This window comes from Chelon labrosus (assembly GCF_963514085.1).
Source record: "Chelon labrosus genome assembly, chromosome: 1".
Taxonomy (NCBI): domain Eukaryota; kingdom Metazoa; phylum Chordata; class Actinopteri; order Mugiliformes; family Mugilidae; genus Chelon; species Chelon labrosus.
Window position 1 is genome coordinate 27937296 of NC_140337.1, and position 25829 is coordinate 27963124.

Below are 25829 nucleotides of genomic sequence, written 5' to 3' on the forward strand. Positions count from 1 at the left end.
AAATCGCTTCCAGTTCAACTTTTAAACTAAATATATATACACTATATTACCAAAAGTATTCGCTCACCCATTCAAATGATCAGAATCAGGTGTTCTAATCACTTGGCCTGGCCCCAGGTGTATAAATTCAAGCACTCAGGCATGCAGACTGTGAAACAAGACATTTGTGAAAGAATGGGCCGCTCTCAGGAGCTCAGTGAATTCCAGCGTGGAACTGTCATAGGATGCCACTTGTGCAACAAATCCAGTCGTGAAATTTCCTCGCTCCTAAATATTCCACAGTCAACTGTCAGCTCTATTATAACAAAATTGAAGCGTTTGGGAAAAACAGCAACTCAGCCACGAAGTGGTAGGCCACGTAAAGTGACGGAGAGGGGTCAGCGGATGCTGAAGCGCATAGTGCAAAGAGGTCGCCGACTTTCTGCACAGTCAATTGCTACAGAGCTACAAACTTCATGTGACCTTCAGATTAGCCCAAGTACAGTACGCAGAGAGCTTCATGGAATGGGTTTCCATGGCCGAGCAGCTGCAGCCAAGCCACACATCACCAAGTGCAATGCAAGGCGTCGGATGCAATGGTGTAAAGCACGCCGCCACTGGCCTCTAGAGCAGTGGAGACGCGTTCTCTGGAGTGATGAATCACGCTTTACCATCTGGCAATCTGATGGACGAGTCTGGGTTTGGAGGTTGCCAGGAGAACGGTACATTTCAGATTGCATTGTGCCAACTGTGAAATTTGGTGGAGGAGGAATTATGGTATGGGGTTGTTTTTCAGGAGCTGGGCTTGGCCCCTTAGTTCCAGTGAAAGGAACATTGAATGCTTCAGGATACCAAAACATTTTGGACAATTCCATGCTCCCAACCTTGTGGGAACAGTTTGGAGCGGGCCCCTTCCTCTTCCAACATGACTGTGCACCAGTGCACAAAGCAAGGTCCATAAAGACGTGGATGACAGAGTCTGGTGTGGATGAACTTGACTGGCCTGCACAGAGTCCTGACCTGAACCCGATAGAACACCTTTGGGATGAATTAGAGGGGAGACTGAGAGCCAGGCCTTCTCGACCAACATCAGTGTGTGACCTCACCAATGCGCTTTTGGAAGAATGGTCAAAAATTCCTATAAACACTCTCCTCAACCTTGTGGACAGTCTTCCCAGAAGAGTTGAAGCTGTAATAGCTGCAAAAGGTGGACCGACATCATATTGAATTCTATGAGTTAGGAATGGGATGGCACTTCAGTTCATAGAATGAGTAAAGGCAGGTGAGCGAATACTTTTGGTAATATAGTGTATTTACATCTTAATATTAAACATCTGTGTTGGTGACGTTTGACACACTGTCGCCACCTGTTGATCGGTGGTGTAATTTTAATTCTCTTAATCCGGCACCGATGAAAGAACTAATTAATACAGTTGTTGAATATTAAACGGTTATTTATTTATCAAATTTTATTTTATTTATATTTAATATGTCAAAATTGTAGATTTTGTTTAATTAAACTTAAACGAAATTTTAAAAATGGCGGATTTGTTTTGATTTTATTTATTTATTTATTTATTTGAAGCTGCAGTTCCACATGAGGCCGCCAGGTGGAACGAAGAACTAGGCGTCAAGTTAAACTCAATGAGACCAATCCGTGACGGAAATAGCGTGCTGTCGTTTTTCAAAATAAAAGACATGCCCGTTAGTCGTGAAGTAATCAGTTAGGTTTTGAATCAAACTGTTTTTTTGTTTGTTTTTTTAAGCTATAAAATGAAATTATGACACGTGATTAGCGTTTAAAAGTAAATGTATAGGCGTAATTAAAATGATTAAAAAAGGGCTTTTATTTAAATATATATGACCGGAAGTGCTGCTTTGTACTCGCGCTAACTTGACCGCGGACCCTGGCCCAGTCAAAACAATGCAGCTTAGCTAGCTCGCTGCAGCGGTTTAGCTTTAGCTCCGAACATTTTAACGTTTTTAAATAACTTAACAGTTTTTCTCCCAAGTTAACGAGCTGTGGGTTTTGCCTCGGCGGGGTTCGGTCTCGTCCCCCCACCACCCCCCCAACGGCTAGCTGTGTCCCCGCCTGTGTGTGCTTGGGGCTCCGCTGGTGGTTGTTGTTGTTTTGTTTCGGTTGGAAATGGAGACGGGCTAACGGGCTGCTAGCAAGCCGAGGAGCGGCGGAGGGGAGCGGCTGACAAACAAAAGGAGGAAATAATCATTTTAATTAAACAAGAACCGATAAACAGGTTAATTAAGCGCCGGGCTAGTCGGCTGGTTAGTATGGTGGAGTAAGCGGCTCTGTGGTGGAAGACATCGGGCCCGTCCGAGCTACCCGCGGCCGGCTCCGCTCTCTCACCGGGGGACCGTCGTCATGGCCCCGGGCTCGCTGGTGGCGGCCTGCCGCAGCCTGGCCCTCTCCACCTGGCTGCTCTCCTTCTGCTTCGTCCACCTGCTCTGCCTGGACTTCACCGTGGCCGAGCGGGAGGAGTGGTACACCGCCTTCGTCAACATCACCTACGTGGACCCGGCCACGTCGGAGCAGCGCACCGAGAAGACGGAGTGCGGCCGCTACGGGGAGCACTCCCCGAAGCGGGACGCCAAGGGGGTGGCGGTGCTGCCCGCGGCCCCGCTCGACCGACAGGCCTGCGACCCCAACACGCGCTTCGCGGTGCCCGCTCAGGCCGGGGCCTGGGTGGCGCTGATAGCCCGGGGCAACTGCACCTACAAGGACAAGATCCGCCACGCCGCGGCCCACAACGCCTCGGCCGTGGTCATCTTCAACGTGGGCTCGGCCAACGCCAACGACACCATCACCATGCCCCATCCAGGTACGAGGGGGGGCCCGCCTTGATCCCGGGCTACCATTTTAAACCCCCGCTGCTCTTTGCACGGGATTAAAAATGGGAATTATAATATAAAAACAGAAGAAAAACACAACTTTATAAACATAAAGTCTGGTTTAATGAATGAAACGTGGCAAACCTCCTGATGGACGATGGCTGGTGGAGGTGTAGAGGGTCTGGTGGTGACCTTTAATAATCTCTAATCTAATCTAATCTAATCATATAGGGACAGAAACATGGAGGTAGGAAAACAAGATGAACCAAGATGGAAACCACGTGGAGACATCTTGGTTCATCTTCTTCTGGTCGTCCTCATTTTCTTCTTCTACTCTACTTACTTCGTCGTCTTCTCCTCCGTCTCCTCATCTTCTTCCTTCTTTCGTCGCCATCCTCCTCCTCCTCCTGACGTCAAGAGCTGTGATTGGTCGGCTTGGTAGCGGCGTGTTTCCGACTGCTTCTCCGTCTTCGCAGTTTTCTACTCGGATTTGTTTCGGATCGATTTCGAAATTTCGGCGAAAGTGAATCAGGAAGTAGAAACAAAAAAATTAACCCGACTGGTAAAATAAAAAAAAGTCGACTAGTGTTTTGGGTGGTAGTTGTTTCAGAGCGAGCCAGACTGACGTGAACGCATGTATAAATGGCTAGCGCCGACGTAGGCTACGTACGTAGGTTACGTCGTCTAAAAGAGAAGAAGAAGAAGAAGGTTTAGTCTTGGTTGGTTGGTTGGTGGTTGGAGCCTGGGAGTCGCTGTTGTGTCCTCATCAGTTGTCTTTTGTAGAAAAGAACTGGCATATGCTAATGGTGATGCTAACGGCTAACATGTCAGCGCTGCTTTCCAGGTGAACGTTCTGCTCTGATTGGGTGTTAGCAACATTTAGCAGCGATTGGTCGGTGCTAACTAAAGCTTCAGACACCAAAATATATATATATGTTTTTGAACTACACGGCTAACATCTTTATTTCTGCCGTAAAGTCGGACGTTTAGCACAGACTGTATATAAACATGGACAACACGTCTCCACTTCCTTGCATTGGTCCAAACTGACGCCATGTTCCCCGGGGGTTACGGGCGGCGCCATCTTGCGACTTCGGAGCCAGAGTTTCATCAGTACGGTCGGAGGGTGGAGCCACGATATCGATGCCCCGCCCACATTTCCTCCAGACTTAATCGCGTTTTCGTTTAATTAACACCGCGCTCTGCTCTGCCTCCACCAGTTACAAGGAAGTGTTGGATTATACACTGAATTTACTATTTAATTTGTTTTTGTAACTGTCATGGAGCGGTTGGCATGGCAACTGATGGCCGCCATTATGTCACATCCTGTTTCTGTAGCGTCAAATAACTAAAACGAAACTTATACAAAAAACTTGACACTTCTCGAACATTCATCAACGTTATGTTAACTAACTGAAATGACAGAAACCATCCTTGAAAACATTTGACGTGTTTTTTTTTTTGTGTTTTAGTTTGACCCAAGCCCCGCCCACTAACATAAAAGGGGTGGAGCTTATGACCTATACTGCAGCCAGACACCAGGGGGAGCTCTACTTGCTTTGTTAAACCGTCCGTCTTTACACAGTTTATGTTTTTAACACGGATGTCAATGGGGACGGAGTTATTTTCTTCGGATTCAGCCTCTAGTGGACGTTAGTGGAACTGCAGATTGTTGTTTTTATATCCTTGGTTTTGACGTTGCTGCGCGACACTCTCGTTTTTAAACAGGTTGCTTTGGTTAAACGTTGAACCAACGTTACACAACATGAAGAGCAAACGTTTGAACCTTGTAAATTATTAACGGGGTAAAACAGTCGTTGCTCAAGGATTAAATAAATATCCCGCGGTGTAAATCACCTGTCCTCTGCATGATCGGGTAGTTTCAGCTGGTGACTACATTTTTTATTTTGCTTTATTTTAATTTTTTAAGCAAAAAAAAACATAACATTTATTCCCATGACGCCCACACGGTGCGAATTAGTATCTGATCTCTTCCCTCTGCAGCTGAAACTGTCGATAAATCTTTCACCGCTCTGTTAATCGTTGCCGCTTCACAGCTTCTAAAGGTTTTAAAAGTTTGTTAGTTTAAATTTAGAAAAAGGGAGAATCACCGAACTCAGGGCCACGGAGTGATGAGGAGGAGAAGAATGAAAAGAAGGGAGACGGGAAGAAGTAGAGGATAAGATAGCATGAGGAGGAGGAAGAGGAGGAGGAGGAAATGAAGGAGTAGGAGGAGGAACAAGGAGATGATGGAGGAGGAGGAGAAGAAAAAGATGGAGATGGAGGAGAAGAAGGAAGTGGAGGAGGAGATGAAAGAGGAAAGGAAGGAGTAGGAGGAGGAACAAGGAGATGATGAAGAAGAGGACAAAGAAGAATGAAAAGACAGAAAAGGGGGAAAGAAAAGAAAGCAGGAGGTGGAGGAGAAGAAAGTGGTGAGGAGGAAGAAAGAAGAAGAAGAATCAAAAGACGGAAAAAACGGGATGGAGAAGAGGAAGGACGAGAAAGCAGGAGGAGAAGAGTAGCATGTAGGAAGAGGAGGACGAAGAAAGAAGAAAACGGGAAAGAGAAGAAGAAGAAGGAAAAGAGAGTGCGGGAGGAGGAGGAGGTGAAGAAGGTGGAGAAGGAGCAACAGGAGGCAAAGAGGAAGAAAAAGAAGGACGGAGAGGAGGCGAAGAAGGTGTAGAAGAAGAAAAAGACGGAGGAGTCGTCGTCGTCTTTTGTTTTTAAGAGGAACCAAGATGTCTCCAACGTCTCCGTCCACGTGGGTTCCACCTTGGTTCATCTTTGTTTTTCTGCCTCCATCGTTTATTAGGGGATGACTAGTAAAGGTTACCACGGTTACCACCAGACTGACCTGATACAAGGAGGAACTGTTCTTATTATTTGAGTAGAAGAAGAAGAAGAAGATCAGACCCATTTGACCTGATTTAAAGCTCGGGACAAATGTCCTGTAGAGAGACATTGATCCCAGAGGATTATTTTTAGACGAGACTAATCGATAATGTTTGAGCTGGTTGGGGTTGATCAGGGTTCAGAGTTGTCCTGGGGGGGGGGGGGTCCAACAACAACAAGGCGCTGGGTTATGTCCTAGTTTCTAAAGTCCACCGAACCAACTGTTACGTCACAACACGTCCAACTCGTCTCTTCTTTAGTCGCCCTCTCTCTCTCTGCATGTGTGGCTAATTTTGCGGTGAACTCGCGTCGACACGTTTCCCCGTCCCTGTCGAGCTCGGACGCCGCCTGAAAGGTTTTGCCGGCGGCGGGCCAAGTTCAGACCTTCCTCCGGGATGTTTGTCTCTGCGGTTGTCGGCGGGAGGTTACGCCAGTTTGTTCTGAGTCAGGCCTCGGTCACAAGGAGAACCTCAGATTAAAACGCAGCCATTGTCTGGTAGCGGGGGATAAACCAGTAGCGGGGGAATAAAACCTGATTCAGGAGCGTTTTGTCGTCTCTGTGCCTCCATTAATAAACCGCAAAGCAGATCATCAAACGCGCAGGTGACGAACAAACGCCCCGGCGGGCCACAACCGACCCGCCGGGGCGTCTAATCTGGCCCCTGGGATGAATTTGCAAAGTGTAGAAGTTACATTGAAGACATTAACTGCAATGTTTCCAATAAAAGTGACTGTTATTCCTTGGTTTCACGTAGATGAAGTAAGAGTTGTGGACATAACACAACACTGAGACCTAGAACTAAACAGATATTGCACTCACTGTGTTGTTTATTACATTTTTTGTAGTAGTACAGTAAATTATAAGTACTCGTTTGCACTAAAACAAAGGGAAGCATTTGGAGTTGTCGTTATTTATAGGTTAATACGCCGTTGTGTTACTGGTCCGGGCCCCTTGAGGTCAAACTGGGCTGTTTGTGGCCCCCTGAACTAAAATGAGTCTGGCACTCTGATCTAATGGGTTCTTCTACCTACATTTGGTGGATTTCTGTTTAAATTTTTAAAATTTCTGCGCCCCCTCGCTGATTTTATTACTTTTATAAACCGGCAAAACAACAATAATTCACATTATTTTGTTTTTAGCCTGTGTTTTATTCTCTCTCCGGTTATCAAGTCTCTGCTACTTCCTGCTTTCGCTCCACTTTGCAGGTTCATGTGTTAGCAGGGTTTCCCCATACAATGTTAATACTATGGAGGCCCCTAAGGGTCTAGTTTACTCCACCGTGGTCTCATAACGTCCTGAATTTAACTTGACGGAGAAGAACCTGGCTCGGAAAAAATTAAAGCGCAACTAAAACGCGGCACGTGAAGCTATTTGTGTTGTTCGCTAATGAATGTTGACGTTACAGCCACTTTTTAAAACCTGATGTTTGTGCTCTTGATTTTTTTTTTTTTAGACCATGGAGATTTATGATTGTTTGGGCAAAACCCGGAGGAAACGACTACAGACGTAACTGCTGCTGCTGTTTGTCGCTTAAACCAATATCAGCGTTATTGCGGCAATTTAAATACGGATTGATAACGCACATAATCTTACTTTATGTGCAGACGGTTCATATACTGTATAAATAGTTTTAATAGTTGGGACAGGATAATAATTAGGGGCTTTTATTAAGAAGGTGGAACCCCGAGGCCTCATGAAATCTTGTGGAAAACACTGGCGTCAGTATTTAAATCGGCGCCACCTTTACCGATGTGGTGAACACGTTGGCGCACCACTAAATAAAATCTGCTGCCGTGCATCGTTCAGTTCTTCTGACGGTTCAGAGCTTTTAATCCGTGAGTCAGTCTGAATGCTTTTCACCCAAACGTTGGTCCAAGCTTTGATTGATCAAACCGCTTTTATAATTCTTGAATGAAAAGAGAAACATGGTCGGTAATTTACGCTGAGATTTTTACTTTACAAATACCGGTGGAGACCAAACATGGAGCTTAAAGTTGAGGCTTAAACCCGTTGTGTTAAGCGAGTTAACCTCATCTACTAAAACAATGATATTTTTAATGACCAAACAGAGTTGTTGCAGTACCATCAAAGTCTGGTTTATGTACTTATGGTGGTACTTGATCAAACAGTATGATTTTATTGAAGGTATAAGAGTTAAATGTCGTGTTCCTCTTGTTTCAGCTTGTCTTACCAATATTTTTCTAATAATGTTGCACCAAAGAGTTTCGCTTCACTCTCATTGCTCTCGTTGGTCATTTGTAGCTACAGAAGGCGCCTGTTTTTAAAAGAATGTCTCTGAAAAGCTAATGAAGGCATCACTCTCGGTGGCAAACGCGAACCGGGGAAGCTAGTCGAGGGTTTAGCTGGGAAATCTATTTCAGGGAAAGTTATCAGTCATCCAGGTCGTGGTTTATCCCCAAGAAAAAGTTAAAACAAAGGCAACTAGACTTGTTGGGTTTCTTGAAAGCGTTGGGTCTAACTGACCGGTCAGCGTCAACCCAACACTCGCCTGCAATTCTCAATAAGCCTCGATCTAGTCCTACTTGGATCAAAAGAACTTCAAGAAAACTCAAATAAGTCCAGTTGCCCTTGTTTTAGTTTTAGTTTTTTGATAGAGTCAAATATTTTCCTCCAGCACTGGTGGAAACCAAATATGGAGCTAAAATAGAACTAATTATGGGGTTTCTGCTAAATTTCTACTAAGTTTTTACTACAGCAACTAAAAGTATTATGTTTACTGACCAACTGACTGGTGAGTTGTCGTACCACCAAAGTCTGGTTCATGTACTTGCGATGGTACTCGTTCAAACGTTTAAGATCTAAATGTTCCTTGTGTTCGTCTCCAGGAACGGGCGATGTGGTCGCCATCATGATCCCCGAGCCAAAGGGCCGCGAGGTCGTCTCGCTGCTGGAGCGCAACGTGACGGTCACCCTGACGATCACCATCGGGACGAGGAACCTGCAGAAGTACGTCAGCAGGACGTCGGTGGTGTTCGTGTCCATCTCCTTCATCGTCTTGATGATCATCTCCCTCGCCTGGCTCGTCTTCTACTACATCCAGAGGTTCAGATACGCCAACGCGCGGGACAGGAACCAGGTTCAGTACAACCTTTAACGGATTAATAAGTACAAAGATTCATCGTTGGCTGGTAGTATAAGAAGAAGATGGTCCAATGTGATGATGGGAGACTTAGTTTGTCTTCTGACTTATGTCTCTTCATAAAAGGTCAATTAGAAACCATGGTCATCCAAATTTACATGACCTTCTACCTGAAGGTTTCAGTCTGGATGTAGGCATTTCTTGTCAAGGCTTCAGCCAAGCCTGATCTGGAATAAAACAAAGTTTGCTCTCCCTCCTTCCTCTGTCTCTCCAGCGTCGACTTGGCGACGCGGCGAAGAAGGCGATCAGTAAGCTACAGGTTCGCACCATCAGGAAGGGCGACCAGGAGACGGAGGCCGACTTCGACAACTGCGCCGTCTGCATCGAGGGCTACAAGCCCAACGACGTGGTGCGCATCCTACCCTGCAGGTAACTGCTCACACCTGAGCACAAGGCTGAGAAACAAACCGATACAAGTACCGGCTAAAGCTTTTTCCAGAAATTAGGAATGAAGAAGTTGGGCTTGTGTATTTTCTGTGAACTGAACTTTATAAGATAATGATTTCAATATTTTCCTTGTTTGCAGACATTTGTTCCATAAGAGCTGTGTTGATCCGTGGCTTCTGGACCATCGCACATGCCCCATGTGCAAGATGAACATCCTGAAAGCCCTGGGCATAGCCGTGAGTCTGAATCATGTTTGTTTTTAGTGTTTATGTTGGTGAAAACATCCATATCGAGTCCTGTCCTGAGATCTTTCTGTCACCCGGACACAGCAACAATCACTGCTTTTGGTTGGTGTCAGTTACCCGTTTGTTTCTTTCCCCTCTCTGCTCCAGTTAAATGCCGACTGCCTGGACGACCTGCCTCTGGACTATGACCTGGCCCTGGGTGGCGTAGGTGGCGTCGGCGGAGTCGGGGCCCTAGCCCTGGAGGCTGTGGTGTCCGGGGCGTCCAGTGACGGCACGTTGAGCGAGGGCGGCTCCTCCGTGGTGTTGGATCCCGGCGTGCGACGGGTGGGGCTCCCGCAGGACTACCAGGACCCCGACACCCTGAGAGACAGCCCGGTGACGGCCACCACCGACACCCTCACAGGTAACACACCGCAGACCTTGCAACACCTTTGATGCGAGAAGAGTCTCACTAATGGGACGTGGACAGGAAGTTCTTACCTGTAACCTGTTAACGTCAAGATTCTCCTCTCTCTTCCAGGTGAGCTCCAGCCAATGGCGAGCAGCGCGTCGGTGGCGTCGTTTGTCATCGCCGTAGAAACGGGTCTGTCGGACGAAGAGGGGTCGATGGAACAGACTCACCTGGGGGACAAGTCCTGAAGGCTGCACAACAGAACCAAAAAAAAAAAAAAAAAAAAAAAAGAACGAACTGGGCCAAAACATCATAATCTGATTTTTTTTGTTTTTTGTTTTTTTTAAAAAAAGTCCGCAATGAGCCTGAAGGTCCAGAGAACCAAACCTGTGCCAGAACCAGGACCTGCTTCTGGTTTTGACTGAAGCTAAACCCAGAACCAGAACCAGCACCAGCGTTCCACTTTACGGTTTAAGTCCTGTTCAGTTAAACTTGCCAAACCAAACCTGTCTGGACTCAAAGCCTCGCCAGAACCAGCTTCTAGACCTGGATGGGTTTTTGGGAGCGGACCCAAGTTAAATAACCACAGTTTGACTACTTTTAAAACGGACCTGTGATATTTTGGGCTAGAAGGAAGATGACCGACGTGATTTTGTGTTTTTGTTTTTCCCCCTCGGACTCAACATAGCTGTGTTTAACTCGGTCTTAACGTCGACTGTCCTCGGTTTGGTTTAACGATTCCTAAACTGCCTGTGGTCGGCTCGTGCAGACAACTCCTCTCTAGGTCTTACCCACGTTGTCTTTGATCCCGCTAAGCTTCCAGAGCAGCAGAGGGAAGCAATAAAACTCAAGTCCTTCATTTCAAACATTGCTGAACTTTGTCGAATCGCGTTTGTCTCCTTGACACGAGGGACTGTTGAGGTGCGACTGGTCGTGGTTCGGTCCATGTTGCACCTTTTCTCTGGACCTCTTTTTTTTTTTTTGTGGAATATTCTGTTTCCTGGTTTTCCCGAGCAGGCAAACGTCGAGTCAAGGCCACGTCTTTCCCCTGGTCTGGATTCTTGGATGTAACTTTGGCTGAAATGCTAATATTTTAGAAGGACACATCTTTTATTTGAGAGGGACACGACTGAGCAGTGACTTCTTTGTTGTTTTGTTCTCTCGCTGGCAGTATTAACTTCAACAGTTTGACTGCAGTATTGAAGCGTGATAACCCGCAGTATTGTTCTTCTGGTTGTTGTTGTTTTTTTGTTTTCTTTGCTCGTCCGTAAACTTTTAGACTTCGTTATCTTCACGATATTTGCTTTGGACGACTTCCGGGTGTTTCCCGCGCAGGGGGTTTCTCTAGGTTAGTTGGTTGGAAAAAAAAAAAGTGACGACGCTTGAGAAATGCTCTCGACGGTTTCCGGGGCTGCACGTTAGAAAAGAAAGGAAGACAAAAGTGTTAAATCTCACTACAACAAATAAAGTTTTCTGATATACAGACGTACAAATCGGGGCGGTTCGGATCGCGGCATGTACGAATTGTTTGAAGGAAATGGTCGGCGCGGTAAAAGGTGGAACGCTTTCAACTGCACAAAACGCCCGATAAAGTAACGTCTAAAAATGTTCCGGAACACCGAGCAAACACTATTGCTTTTCCGTCAAACTTGTACTTCGGACTTTAATCTCGCAGCGTAGCGATCAGTTCATACGGGACGATGGAAGCAAGGGTTGGTTTTGTCCTCTTTTGACTCTTTTGGTAGCGGCCAGCTGAGAAGTCGGATGTGGAAATGTCCGACCCGAGCGTCCGAAAGCCGCATCGTTGATAATTCAAGAAGAGCGTCGACGTTGTGACCTTGAACTGAACCAATCAATCTGGCCGACAAACGTGACGAACAACGGGAGGTCTTTTCTCGTCAGTCTTCCGTCGTGACCGCCAAACTGTCGGTTGAATCGCCGCCTAGGAACCCCCGTGTGTGTTTTAGTGTTTTTGGTGTCCAACCATACGTTTCTTACCATGGCCTCATGCTGCCTTTTTGTTTTTATCTTTTAATCCTGACAATCGTGGAGCTTTTACTTGCTGCTCAGAGGCGCTCTCTCTGACTGTTGGCGAACCGTAAGAAGTGCACTCAGATCTGTACACTACAGCACGTTTGGATGTCCCGATCGGTACTGGGCCCGTAGCGTCAAAACATATTTTTCCTTTTAGCTGGCTCGCGTCAAAAACTTTGTGAATTTGTGAATAGTTCAGTTTGTTTGGGACGTTTAAGATCGGATCGTGACTCAGTTTTAAAAGATCGGTATGGGATCAGGGGGGGAAAAGGACTTGATCGGGACATCCCTACCGGTAAGTGTTAGCTACGTGTTACTAGGGTTAGGTAAACAACACAAGCTGTGAATAAAAGAACCCAACTTACAGAACGTTTTTTGTTTAATTTATTCCTCTTATTCTTATTATTACTTGGCAGAGAACCACCTCCCGGCTTTTGTTCACGTCTTTGTAAATAGAAAATGTACTTGACACAAGTTCACTTCACCACATCGGCGTCGGTTTTGCGCCGTGGCGTCGGCGGTGGCTTCCGGAAACAGAGAAAGATTAAAAAAAATAAGATAAGATAAAATAAAAAGATCGTCGTCTATTTTGATACCAGAGGAGACGTTTATTTTTGTAACGAAGAAGACACCCCCAGCAGCAGAGACTGACTCCCACCCCCTCGTCACCCACCCACGCCCCGGTGGATTCTCAATGTGATTGAGCGTCGGTCGGATTATTGTTGATTATTTGTGCAATTTGTACAGACGTAAGTTAATGATACGAACCTGGACTTGTTGTAAACTTGCCTGTTGAGGTTTTTGATCTGAGAAACGATCAAATAAGAAAGATTTAATTCATTAATTGTTGAAGTATTGGCTTCCAGAAGTGTTTCCTTTACCGTTTAACAGGAAATGTAACTGAACATAATGAGTTTGGTTTTGGGAGAACTGGACTTGCTAGTGTCGCCGTTTCTAGTCCGGACAATTTTAGGAAGATCTTCCCTCTTTGTGTCGTTAGATTCATCTCTTCGGTCTCCTCCTGGTTCGGTTTCTGGACTTACGTTGTAAACACTAGCTATAATTGAAACACCAATAAAAATGGTGGAAGGCTTTTTTTTTTGTTTGTTTTGTTTTTGTTCATGATGGATCTGTGTGGCTTGTTGCAGCCAGAGGAGGATTTTAAAGTTGCTTGCTTTGAGAAATTTAACTGCACATTCATTACATTTATTTTCTACTTGTAGAGACTGAGGCTGCTGTTGGCATGCTGGACCCTTCAGGGCTGGGTATTGAACCTATAGTTGTTGGTTTCTGACTAAAAGGTGTCGAGAAACCTGCCACGGATTATTCATAAAAAATCAAAAATTTGCCTTATTTTTTTGGGGTAGTTTTACGTACGCCTGCTCGTGTTAAAGTAAATATAGATTTTTAAATTCCGATTTTTGAAATTAAGGGTGATGGTCCGTTTTGGTGTTGGCACGAAATATTCCAAACGATAACCAGCCCTAAAATGTTTTATTATCACAAATCCATAATTCTGTAATTTTCAAACTCAAATTCAAAGGGAAACCGATTTTATTTAGTTTACTATGTGGAAAAATTTTCATGAGTAGTCTAAGAATGAAGCTTTAATTATGCGTTCGCACCGTTAGCAACAAAAGCTACAACAGGATTAGCTACATTCGTGTGTTCGTCTGCGTCGTTGGTGACGCCCTCCACTGATTGGTTGAGGCGCCGCCACGTCATTGAAGTGTCGGTTTGACGCCGGCTTCAGTTAAAAAAATCGGTTTGTGGCTTGTTGCTCTATCGACGCTAACGCTAACACTTTTAAATCCCTTCCAGGATCTTTCAAGAAGTCGAAATGGGGCCTCGTGTCACTGCCAGTAATGACGTCTGATTGGTGCTTTGTTTATCCCCATCCCGCCTCTGGAAGCGTATTTTTGTTTTTTGTTTTTTGTTTTTGTTGTTGATGCACTTTAACTCTGTTTCTCTGGAAATTTCTGGAAAAAATATTTGCTTTTCTCGTTTGTGGATTTTTATCCAAGGTTACTCAAGGTTTCCATGTCGGAAATGCGTGAGGAAATTGGTGCTTAACCAATAAGAGCGCATGAATTTAAATCTCATTTCAAGTTTTAATTGAGCGTCAAGAGGACATCAAGAACCAAGAAAGAGAACACAAAACTTTCCGATCCTTCCAGAGAGACGCTTGACAGCTGAGAGACATTTTAAAGTAGCCGTGGTTAAACCCTCAGCGCCTGTTGAGTGCGTTTCTGCAATTCTAATGTGGACTTACTTTTTTTTTGTTTGTTTGTTTGTTTCCGCTCCAAGAACACCAGTGAGATTGTCCTGTGCACGCAAACATAAAACAAACACACGTGTAAATATAGGCCGGTGTGACGCCATTTTGTTTCTGTGTTTCAGTTGTTGCACGTGTCCTTATTCGGGACAGAGTTTAAATAAAGTTTTACTGCAAGTTTTTGTTTTTACTCCAGCCGGTTGTTTGTGTGTCGTCTTTGCATCGAAAACTGAACACAGGCTCATCATCGTCTCGTATCATTAATGGTGTCCTGACCCTCCACTTCAGATCCAATCACATTTTTGCTCTTTGGAACGTAGTACAATACTGAAACAGCAACTGTCTCTAATTAATCACCGTCTACTGTTGTTTCAGAACTATAGATCACAGTTAATTTGAGAACTACCATTTCAGAATCGTCGTTTCAAGACTATAGATTACTACCTACCACCGCTTCTGAATGATGGATCGCTGTAGATCATTATCTACCGTTATTTATATAAACCATAAATCACTATCTACCATTGTTTCACCAGCAATGATTCTGTCTACCGCTGTTTCAGAACCATGAATCACTATTTACCATTTCAGAATCATGGATCATTATTATATTATGATGGATTGCTATCCACTGTTATTTCAGAACTATCTACTCAGAATGATAGATTGCTCTCGCTATCGACTGTTGTTTCAGAACCAGGTTTTGTCTCTATCGTTTCTGAAATATAGATCACTACCTACCGTTGTTTCAGAACCATGGATCACTATCTACCACTGTTACAGAACGAAGGATCGCTATCTGCCGTTGTTTCAGAACCATGGATCGCTATCTACCATTGTTACAGAACAAAGGATCACTATCTACCGTTGTTTCAGAACCATGGATCGCTATCTGCCATTGTTACAGAACGAAGGATCGCTATATACCGTTGTTTCAGAACCATGGATCACTATCTACCACTGTTACAGAACGAGTATCGCTATCTACCGCTGTTTCAGAACCATGGATCGCTATCTAGCGCTGTTACAGAATGAAGGATCACTATCTGCCGTTGTTTCAGAACTAATACAGTCATCCTATTACTCACCGACATCTCTAGGAGTCTTAAACTGAAGAAAGATGGTTTTTAATTTAGCAACACGTTCTACGGACACACATTGCACTGTGATTATGGCTACACCAAAGAAAATATCAAGAGCTACAGTCTGAGGACACAGAAAGAACGCAAAATAAGTCGCTTTACACCGAACAACAAGCACATTTATTCATTGATGCTGCTGAGTGGGTGCTAATGCTTCACAATGTATGTAACACATCCAGAAAGGCTAATACAAACAGTTACAGCAGATACAAATGTATTTTATTTCACCATCTACTAGTAACAGGACAGATGTACAACCAGGACTTGGCAGCCTAGGCTCATTCTCACTTTCACAAAGGGTCACGTTCACTGTCTACTTGAGGAAATATGATGGAAGATGACTAATGTTGGTAACACGTCAGATCCAATCACATTTTTGCGCTTTGTAAATAAACACCTACACCATTTGGGGGACGTAGTACAATCTATCTATGGCTATCTCTAATTAATCACTATCTACCGTTGTTTCAGAATTATATATCACAGTTTATCGTAATTTCAGAACTATGGATCATTATGTACCGTTGTTTCAGAACATACACTATGTCGCCAAAAGTATTCACTCACCCATCCACATAATTGAATTCAGGTGTTCCAATCACTTCCATGGCCACAGGTGTATAAAATAAAGCACCTAGGCATGCAGACTGCTTCTACAAAACATTTGTGAAAGAATGGGTTGCACTCATGAGCTCAGTGAATTCCAGCGTGGTACTGTGATATGATGCCACCTGTGCAACAAGTCCAGTCGTGAAATCTCCTTTTAAATATTAAACTAAATATTCCACAGTCAACTGTCAGTGGTAGTATAACAAAGTGGAAGCGACAGCAACTCAGCCATGAAGCGGCAGGCCACGTAGAAGTCGTCAGCTTTCTGCAGAGTCAATCTCTATAGACCTCCAAACTTCATGTGGTCTTCAGATTAGCTCAAGAACAGTGCGTAGACAGCTTGATGGAATGGGTTTCCATGGCCGAGCAGCTGCATCCAAGCCATACATCACCAAGTGCAATGCAAAGCATCAGATGCAGTGGTGTAAAGCACGGTGCCACTGGACTCTAGAGCAGTGGAGACGTGTTCTCTGGAGTGATGAATTGCAGTACTCCATCTGGCAATCTGATGGATGAATCTGGGATTGGCGGTTGCCAGGAGAACGGTACTTGTCTGACTGCATTGTGCCAAGTGTGAAGTTTGGTGGAGGGGGGTTATGGTGTGGGGTTGTTCTTCAGGAGCTGGGCTTGGCCCCTTAGTTCCAGTGAAAGGAACTCTGAATGCTTCAGCAGACCAAGAGATTTTGGACAATTCCATGCTCCCAACTTTGTGGGAACAGTTTGGGGATGGCCACTTCCTGATCCAACATGACTGAGCACCAGTGCACAAAGCAAAGTCCATAAAGACATGGATGAGAGAGTTTGGTGTGGAAGAACTTGACTGGCCTGCACAGAGTCCTGACCTCAACCTGATAGAACACCTTTGGGATGAATTAGAGTGAAGTCTGTGAATGTCACCTCACAAATGCTTCTGGAAGAATGGTTATAAATTCTCATAAACACACGCCTAAACCTTGTGGAAAGCCTTCCCAGAAGAGTTGAAGCTGTTATAGCTGCAAAGCGTGGGCCGACCTCATATTAAACGCTATGGATTAAGAATGGGATGTCACTTAAGTTCATATGCACGTAAAGGCAGATGAGCAAATACTTTTGGCGATATAGTGCATTTACTGTTCTTTCAGAATGATCGATTGTTATCTTCATCTGTCATCTGAGCGCCGCGGAGTTGAATTTGTTTACAGCAGAGGTATTTTTTTGTTGCTATGTGTTGGTTGAAACACGCCCCATAATGAAATCCAGATGTTACCAGACTCATAAACTGAGTCTGGCTACGTTAATAAGACAAGAAGTTCGTATGGACTCTATATTTAACATCGTATTCAAGTAATTCCAATACATTTTTAAAAGTGTTGTCTGGGCAGTATAGCCTTTAGTGGTTCACACACATGCGGCAACAGATGCAATAACTGGTAAGAACATTAAAATCTTAATGTTTCTTCAGCGGTTCGTGATAATTAATAATGGTAGTGGGAAACAAACAGTTGAGTCGTCGGCCACGACTTGCTTCACGGCCGTTGCTGGAGTCAGTCTAAGCTCTCAAGAAGCTGAAAGACAAAAATGTTGGGGGAAAAAAAAAAAAGATTCTAGTGTTTTCCAGGAAATATGAGCAAGCAGTCAACTCGTATCTGGATATCCTCGAGATGGGGATAAACCTTCAGACCTTCATCGAGTGAAAGAGTTGGAGCTGAAAGCAGAAGGAACATTTTTTTTTTTTTCAGAATTACATGCGCAATTATGTGTGTGTTTTTTTCCCCGTTATCTTGAGTCAAAAGGAAAACAATACCGGCCTGATTTAACTCACCTCCTGGTTTCTCTTATGGCTTCAGCAAACTTGTGTCTCAACAGGAAGGATGCAACAGCTTCAGCCACCTAAACACAAACACAACCATTTACTCGAGCAGCATTTGTCTCAACTTAAATTCATTAGCAACCTTTGCCTTTGGTTTCATTGTGGTGGATAGACTCTCATTACTTTTGTTTCGTTTTTTGACTTTTTGGACAGTTTTCCGTAGAACGAAACAAGAATCAAAATCTCAAGTATTTCCATAAATGAATCCATTAATACGACCATCAGTATTTTTCGTCAGCCTCCACAAAAAATTGATTTTATAAAACGAAGATCGGCACGAAACTCGTTCTCTTACTTTCTCTGGTTTGTCTTCCTGCACCGCGTGGCCACAAGGGGGAAGCACCTGCATCATGAATTTACCTGGAGGAGAAGAGCAAGGCACACACTCATAAAACACATTCTGGTTTGCGCAACACTTTCTTTGTGACATAATAACTCCACACGTGTTCCTTCATGGTTCTGGTCCATGTGCACTGCCTGGCCAAAAAAAATTTAAAAAAAAAGTCACCACCTGGATTTAACTAAGCAAATAGGTAGGAGCCTCCTATTGGATAATTACTGCATGGGTGATTATCTTTCAGCTGGCAACAAGTTATTTAACCCCAACTGATGCAATGAGTAGCTTCTCATTTCTTCAACAACCATGTCTAAAGACACATCCTGTGGTCGTGGAAAAGATGTTAGTCTGTTTGAGAAGGGTCAAATCATTGGCATGCATCAAGCACAGAAAACATCTAAGGAGACTGAAGAAACTACTAAAACTGGGTTAAGAACTGTCCAACGCATTATTAGAAACTGGAAGGATAGTGGAGAACCATCATCTTCCAGGAAGAAATGTGGTCGGAAAAAAATCCTGATTGATGGTGATCTGTGATCACTTATAAACGTTTGGTGAAATCAAATGGATAAAAACCACAGTAGAACTCAGGGCTATGTTTAATAGTGAAAGTAAGAACATTTCCACACGTACAATGTGAAGGAAACTCAAGGGACTGGGACTGAACAGCTGTGTAGCCTTAAGAAAACCACTAATCAGTGAGGCTAACTGGGAAAAAAGGCTTCAGTTTGCTAGGGAGCATAAAGATTGGACTCTGGAGCAATGGAAGAAGGTCATGTGGTCTGATGAGTCCAGATCTACCCTGTTCCAGAGTGATGGGGGCATCAGGGTAAGAAGAGAGGCAGATGAAGTGATGCACCCATCATGCCTAGTGTCTACTGTACAAGCCTGTGGGGGCAGTGCTATGATCTGGGGTTGCTGCAGTTGCTCAGGTCTAGGTTCAGCAACATTATGTTGCCCAAAGAATGAGGTCAGCTGACTACCTGAATATACTGAATGACCAGGTTATTCCATCAATGGATTGTTTCTTCCCTGACGTTCACGGGCATATTCCAAGATGACAATGTCAGGATTCATGGGGCTCAGATTGTGAAAGAGTGGTTCAGGGAGCATGAGACATCATCTTCACACATGGATTGGCCACCACAGAGTCCAGACCTTAACCCCATTGAGAATCTTTGGGATGTGCTGGAGAAGGCTTTGTGCAGTGGTCAGACTCTCCCATCATCAATACAAGATCTTGGTGAAAAATGAATGCAACACTGGATGGAAATAAATCTGGTGACATTGCAGAAGCTTACTGAAACAATGCCACAGAGAATGTGGTCCAACGACATATTAGTGTTTGACCTTTTTTTTTTTTTTTTTTTTCTTGGCCAGGCAGTGTATATTCGTCTTAGATGCTATTTTGTCACACAAACACACTTCCAGGGCTGTCACTTCCAGCACGGCTGTTGACTGACACGACCAGCTGTCTCTGGAGAGGAAGCTGCCGCCTCAAGGTGTGTTAGTGTGGATGTGAGAGTCCGTCCCAAGAGACGCGGTGAAGGCGTCCGTCACCTTTTCCCTCGCAGTTAGTGCGATAAGAATGTCAGCTATTCCCAATATAGAGTTTCTCCACATACATGTGGCATTTTATTTCTCAAAGTAAGGACTGCATTTCCCATCAGCCTCTTCTCCCTCCCTGATATTTGTACACGGTGTACTGGTGGTGGAGGGACGATTTGGTACCTCCACCCAAACTCGTCTAGTTTCTGCAAATCAATGCTCCTTATGTGGAAAAATATGGCCGTTATGTGGTCAAGACGGCGCCTTCGCAATTAAAATGTTCCTGTAAACAGAGGAATTCTTTAGCAGGGGTGTCAAACATACATCCCGTGGCCCCAAACTGTCCGCCAGAGGGTCCAATCTAGTGAAAAAACAACTATTAACTGCAGTTTTTCAATAAAATTTGCACCGGTTCCTAATATTTTCACTAGGTGTCGTACTCAGAGCTGTGGACTCACCACAACATTTAGACCCAGAGCTAAACAGCAGATGGCAGCGATGTGCCGAAATTGTTCTTATTTTTCTCCAAAAATTTCATAAAATGTTTCGTAAAAGCATAGTTCATTAAATGTAAACACTTTTATAATGTAACTGCACTAAAAACAAAATGAACAAATCTGGAGTTGTCGTCATTTAGAGGTTATTATCCTGTTGTGTTACTGGTGTGGGCCCAAGCCCTGTCAAGCAACCGTGCAACAGCACAGCAACAAAGACATGGAACTTAAAGTTTTAAATGCAAAACTGAATGATTGCTGTTATCCGTTGTTGAATCAATGTCTCACCTTGCATCTGGCCGATTGTCAGATCTCTATCCAGCCGGTCGATGCCTGAAAATGGAAATGACATGTTGACGTAAAATGAAAATTTGTAGGAAGATTACTTTGATGTTTGTGGGACTCTGGGCTTTAGGATCAATCCTGCAGCCAGCCACTAGAGGGAGCTCATCTGTCTTTATATACACTCTATGGTCAAAACACTCAAAGCCAGATCGCAGATGTCTTGTTGATGGATAATAAACGTTGGTCTTGAAGTACCTACCGGCCAACAGCAGGAGTTTGGGCAGGTTGCAAGCCAAGAAGAGGTTGGAGGTTCCCCGAAACCAGCCGTCCCAGTACTTTTCTGACTTTGAGAGGTCGATACGCCACTTGTACACGCTCTAGCACACATGCACATCGAGACATGTAACAGCTGGTTCATGATATTTACAATAATGACAATAAGAGAATCCAGTGATAAACGGAAAAAACTGGTCAAATAAACATGTTATGGCCTCGTTTTGTTAGTAGTCAAACGGGAGACGTGTTAAAACACTGGAGGCCTTTTGAGATATTCATTGGCAAGTCTTCTCAGTGGAAGTAACACAAATTAAAGCTGGGAACATTTTAATAAAACAAGCGATTCAAGAACAAATGTGCCATTGAAACCATTAAATACATGAATACAGTGCAAACTGATGATTGATTGGTTGCTTTGGGGTGGAAGTCAATGAAATACTATGTTACCATCTGGGCAGTCGCAGTTTCATACCTGGCCTTCGCTGAGGCTCACTTCTGAGGCGGCGTTTTCTTTGTCGGTGACGTAGCTTTGATCATAAAACTCTTCATTGCACTCCACCACCACATCGGTGTCCGGGCTGGCCTGCTCCCGGGTGTCCGCCTCCTCCATCTCACATCTAAGAGAGGATAGAGTACTGGTGAAGCTAGAATGCCGAGTCAGGATGGTTTTGGTCTGGATTCAGACCTTGGTACACATAGAAAGCTACAGAGGCGCTTAAAAGTATTTGCAGAACTCAGAATTTACTACATTTAAATGCATAAAATATGAGAGAAGCCTTTAGCTGCTTAGAAGTTCCCCTGGGTTCCTTTGGGACCTCTCAGACTATTAAGGAGTGATCTTTGTTGGTGGACCACTCCTGTGGAGGGGAACAGTCGTCATCAATCTATCTGACTGTGGATTATTTGTGGGTTCCAAACTCTTTAGAGATGGTTTTGGAACCTTTTCCAGCCTGATGAGCAACAACAACTCTTTTTCTGAGCTCCTCAGAAAGCTCCTTTGTCCATTGCCATCATACACTTCCACAAACATTTGTTGTGAAGATCAGACTGAGACAAATCCCTGATTTATTTCAACTAAACCAGGAACTGAACCACACCTGAGTCTCATCACATTGATGGAAACCTCACAGATATGTAATATTGGCTAATTTTCCTGAATGAACAAAGAAGTAACATATTTCTGTTTCATTAGTTTGATCTTAGTTCTCTTGAACATCCACTGGTGTTTTGAGTCATTTTTATGCAGAAATGTAGAAAACTCTGAGGGGTACAAATACTTCTAATCAGCACAATAAAGGTTAAAGTCAGTCAATGATGAGGTATTATGTTGGTTGTCTACCGTTTTATCTGGCCAACCATTGAGACTCTGGCAGATTCCAAGTTCCTTATTTGTCCACTCTTTACGCTGAAGTAGAACAAAGAGGAAAAATAACTTGTTAGCCACTTCAGTTCATTTTTGCGCACCCTGTGTACAAAGCTTTGCATCAAGATGCAACATCTGATACTAATCATTTGACTTGCTGTATTCCTTAGCTATGCTACAATGGCTAGCTTAAATATCACCTTCTTTTTGCTTACAGTGCAACGTTGCTTTGCTTGCTTGTTAGCTATCCTCACAGTGGTTTGGAAACTTTGCTACTGTGAACTAGCATCTAGTGAATGAGAGCAAAGCATCGGCTGCTGCGAGTTTGTTTGTTTCTCCTTTGAAAAATAGACTTGCTACAGTAGCTAACGTTAGCTCATGTTTGTTGTAGTGGAAGTTTTCAGTAACTTAGATGTTTTTAAATTAGCTAAGTGTAAACAAAACTATTCAATAACATGACCATTGTGCATGGCGCCTCATATTCTCACCTCCATTCTATTGCGTGGTCCATGGACTTAAAAGACTTGGGTCTTCCTTTCAGGAAGTTCTGTATGCTGTGGAGGGCATCCGTTGCACTACCTACAAGAACACTTCATTGTTACGTATATAAAAATAACTAAAAACATGCTTGTTGCTGTTGTGCCTTGCCCACGACTCTATGGGAAGATATTTCTTTTATTTTCTGGTTAAATGCTCAGTGCACTTGATTACCTTCCACAACATCTATAGCCACCAGGCCCACAGTGGTTGGTACAAGCATGTTGCTGGCTGTATGCACTGCTATTGCCCCTCCAACGCCGTGGCCAATCAGGACGATGGGGGGCGGGGTCTCACCGTAGCAGGTTCGAATCACGTTGGCCACATCGCTGAAAGTTGACGATAACAATTCAAAGAGAATTGGAATTAGTGGCGTTTGTTGTTCGAGATTTTCAGTGGAGGATTCGTGCTTTTGTCTTGTGCTGTTACCTTGACATAGTTTGCGTTGAAAAGTCATCTGATTGGCGGACCAGGGTGCCACCTTAAATAAAAATAAATTAGCAGAGATGCAACTCAAAGCGCTCAAAGAATCTGTTCCATTAGAGCCATTTCCAAACAAGTTTAGCAACGTTAGCAACAGGTAAATCTCTGTTGTTTTAAAGCTGGCGGTGACATTGCCAGGACGGTGCACTGGTAGAGCTATGTTTTACATCAACCAACAATGACAGAGATGGGGTTACCTACAGAAACTAGGAATATAGCCCTTCCCTATGGTTGAGAAACTAGTGTCACTAATGTAACTAAGGCCTTTTGAATTAAGGTCAGGAAGAATTAAAATGTAATTTAAGACGTTTGCAAGAATAGTTTTTGATGCTCTTGTCTTACACTAATTAGCATTTTGGCTTCTCCTAGCATAGCAAATGTTCTGCACTGTAGCTTTAGAGGTTCTCCAACTGGCTCCACTTTAATTATTTGCAGAAAACTTGGATGTCTCAAAGATGTTTTGGCGAAGTTTAAGTTTTGATGTTGATACAAAAAAAAAAATCATCTTCAAAGATTAGCAAACAAAAATGTTCTTAATAGCCTCACCGTGGCCCCTGAGGTCCATGGCGAGTACCCTGCAGGTCACTCTGCTGGCAATGGCAGTCTAAACAAGAACAAAAAACAAGAGACTACTGTCAGCATGTTGCGGCAACCAATACAACCAACCGGACAACTGATGTTTACTGTGAAGACGGCCCAGGACAGCGCAGAGTGTCCTCCCCCATGCAGTAGGACCAACAGCGGTCCATCACTTCCTGCTTTGTAGATCCTGAAGACGTCCCTGCTGTCGGCCGGCCCCACGCTCACGTCCTCCATTTGGTCAAAATACTCCCGCCACGACACCGGTGAGTAGTCCAGTTTGCGGCCAACCTCACTGGTCGACATGTAGACACACAGAAACACAAACACCGTATACTACCCACACAAACTGACACCTCCAATAATCAGTTCTCGGTGGCAGAGCTTGTGACGCGACTGCAGCCCATGGTGCGCTAGCTAGCTAGAAATATAAACAAAAGTAATTCGCCTTGCTGTATTTCTTAGCTATGCTACAATGGCTAGCTTAAATGCGGTGCTCCTACGCGTGCTTAGCTAGCAGCAATAGGTAGCAGGCAAAACTAGATTTTTATAGTATGTAATAAAGAAGAATAAATTCCTCAGTGACGCAACTTGAAACGCTCAAAGAATTCTCTTGAAGCTGTAGTGAAAGACATCTGTTCCATTAAAACCCTGCAGAAACCAGAAGTATATTCCTTCCCTTTGGTTGAGAAACTAGGTTTACTAATGTAACTAAGCCCTTTTCAATTCAACGTCAGTTACTGGAAGCAATTTACTAAAGTCATAATGACATTTAGATTCAGTTTGAACCAAAGACTGACCATTTCCATGGGAGGAGGAATGTATTGAAAAGTAGTTTGCAAGCCAAAAAATACATTTTCACCCAGTGAAATCATATTTCAGAGAGGTGACTTACTGTTCGGTGTCGAAGTTCTCCTCCCACATGCTGCGACTCAGCAGGAAGACACGTCACGGTGTGTTATGTGTTTGTAGTTGTGTTTCTGTCTGAGGCGATGAAACAAGTTTTCCCCAACAAGCGTTAATCTGCAGGAAGTGCCGCTCGTCCACGTCCTCCGTCCATCGACCAAATAAGAAGGGCAGCTGGTCGATGGCCAGAATAAGGACACACACACTCACACTACAGGACAATACCAAGTCAGCTGCTGTTGTCAGGTAGCGTCACCGATGCTGCATCTCATTGGCCGAGACGGCTAAAGAGGATGGAACAGGTAAACGGAGGGTCAAGGGTCAAAACCTTTTTCTGTCACTAATTCTTCTGGCAGCGTCGATTAGTGGCGGTTCTGGTAGATTCTGGTAGTTTGTGGTTGGGTCATAGCTCAGACTCTGGAGACTTGATTTCTGAGGGTTCAATCAACGAACTGAAACAAGAGCAACTGGACTTGAAAAGGTGTTAGTCCTATGAGTCGCATTGCCGTATTTCAGTCCTACAACCGGACTTGGAGGATTGAACCCCTTCAAGTCCAGATGCTCCTGTTTCAGGTAACCAACCACAAAATCCTTCATTTAAAGGAGAGGAAGTCGATTAAAAGTAAATCATCTCACAGAATAAGCAGTGTTTTCTTTTCCAGTCAGTATTTTTTTCAGGTTTTCATTCTTGTCGAAGGAGGAATATATTCCTCTCCTTCAGCCCAGGTTCTTTATACCTATTGGAAAGGTTAGTCCGACTATGAATAGATCACCCGACAACTTCTCTCCAATCAACAGTTTATTTGGCACGCAGAGAATAGATACAGAGTCAGCGCTAAGACTTCAACTTAACCACCTTAAGGGTAGGAAAAGAGAAGCCCCCAACTAAGTGTACACACAGGTTTTATTCTATCTGGGCTCCACCCGAGTATAATAGGAGGAGCGCGGCCTTTCGTGTATCAGTGGTTTTCAATGTGTGGCCGAGGCCGGCTCTAACTGGTATCTTCAAGGTGAAATATGAGTGTGGTGCATCTTATCTAGTGAGCAAGCTGAAGCAAAGCAGTTAATAACCCCGTATCTGGTACGACAGAAAGAAGAACATTTCTTTCTGTTTTTTCCCTACCATAACTCTTTTATATCTAACATTCTCAAATAGGAATGATTCATCATTTTAGCCTTAGTTGAGAAGAGTGTCAGCAAATCAAAGCTT

At 44.0% G+C, this 25829-nt stretch overlaps 2 protein-coding genes across 2 annotated transcripts; one reads left to right on the forward strand and one right to left on the reverse strand.

Moving 5' to 3' along the window:
• The first annotated feature begins 1900 nt into the window (after positions 1-1900).
• On the forward strand, positions 1901-14406 carry rnf150b (ring finger protein 150b). The gene is made up of 6 exons (XM_084569840.1): positions 1901-2816; positions 8566-8816; positions 9094-9248; positions 9406-9502; positions 9659-9914; positions 10032-14406. Exons 1-6 carry the CDS (start codon positions 2360-2362, stop codon positions 10148-10150), a joined length of 1335 nt encoding a protein of 444 aa, XP_084425966.1. The 5' UTR covers positions 1901-2359; the 3' UTR covers positions 10151-14406.
• A 3163-nt stretch (positions 14407-17569) lies between these two features.
• On the reverse strand, positions 17570-24637 carry LOC311508035 (protein phosphatase methylesterase 1-like; the record flags this gene model as incomplete). Its single annotated transcript, XM_084572650.1, has 13 exons — positions 17570-17646; positions 17764-17831; positions 18107-18171; positions 20479-20523; positions 20735-20852; positions 21224-21368; positions 22091-22156; positions 22603-22693; positions 22826-22980; positions 23081-23132; positions 23681-23738; positions 23819-24008; positions 24609-24637. 13 exons carry the CDS (start codon positions 24635-24637, stop codon positions 17625-17627), a joined length of 1104 nt encoding a protein of 367 aa, XP_084428776.1. The 3' UTR covers positions 17570-17624.
• Between the last annotated feature and the right edge of the window lie 1192 nt (positions 24638-25829).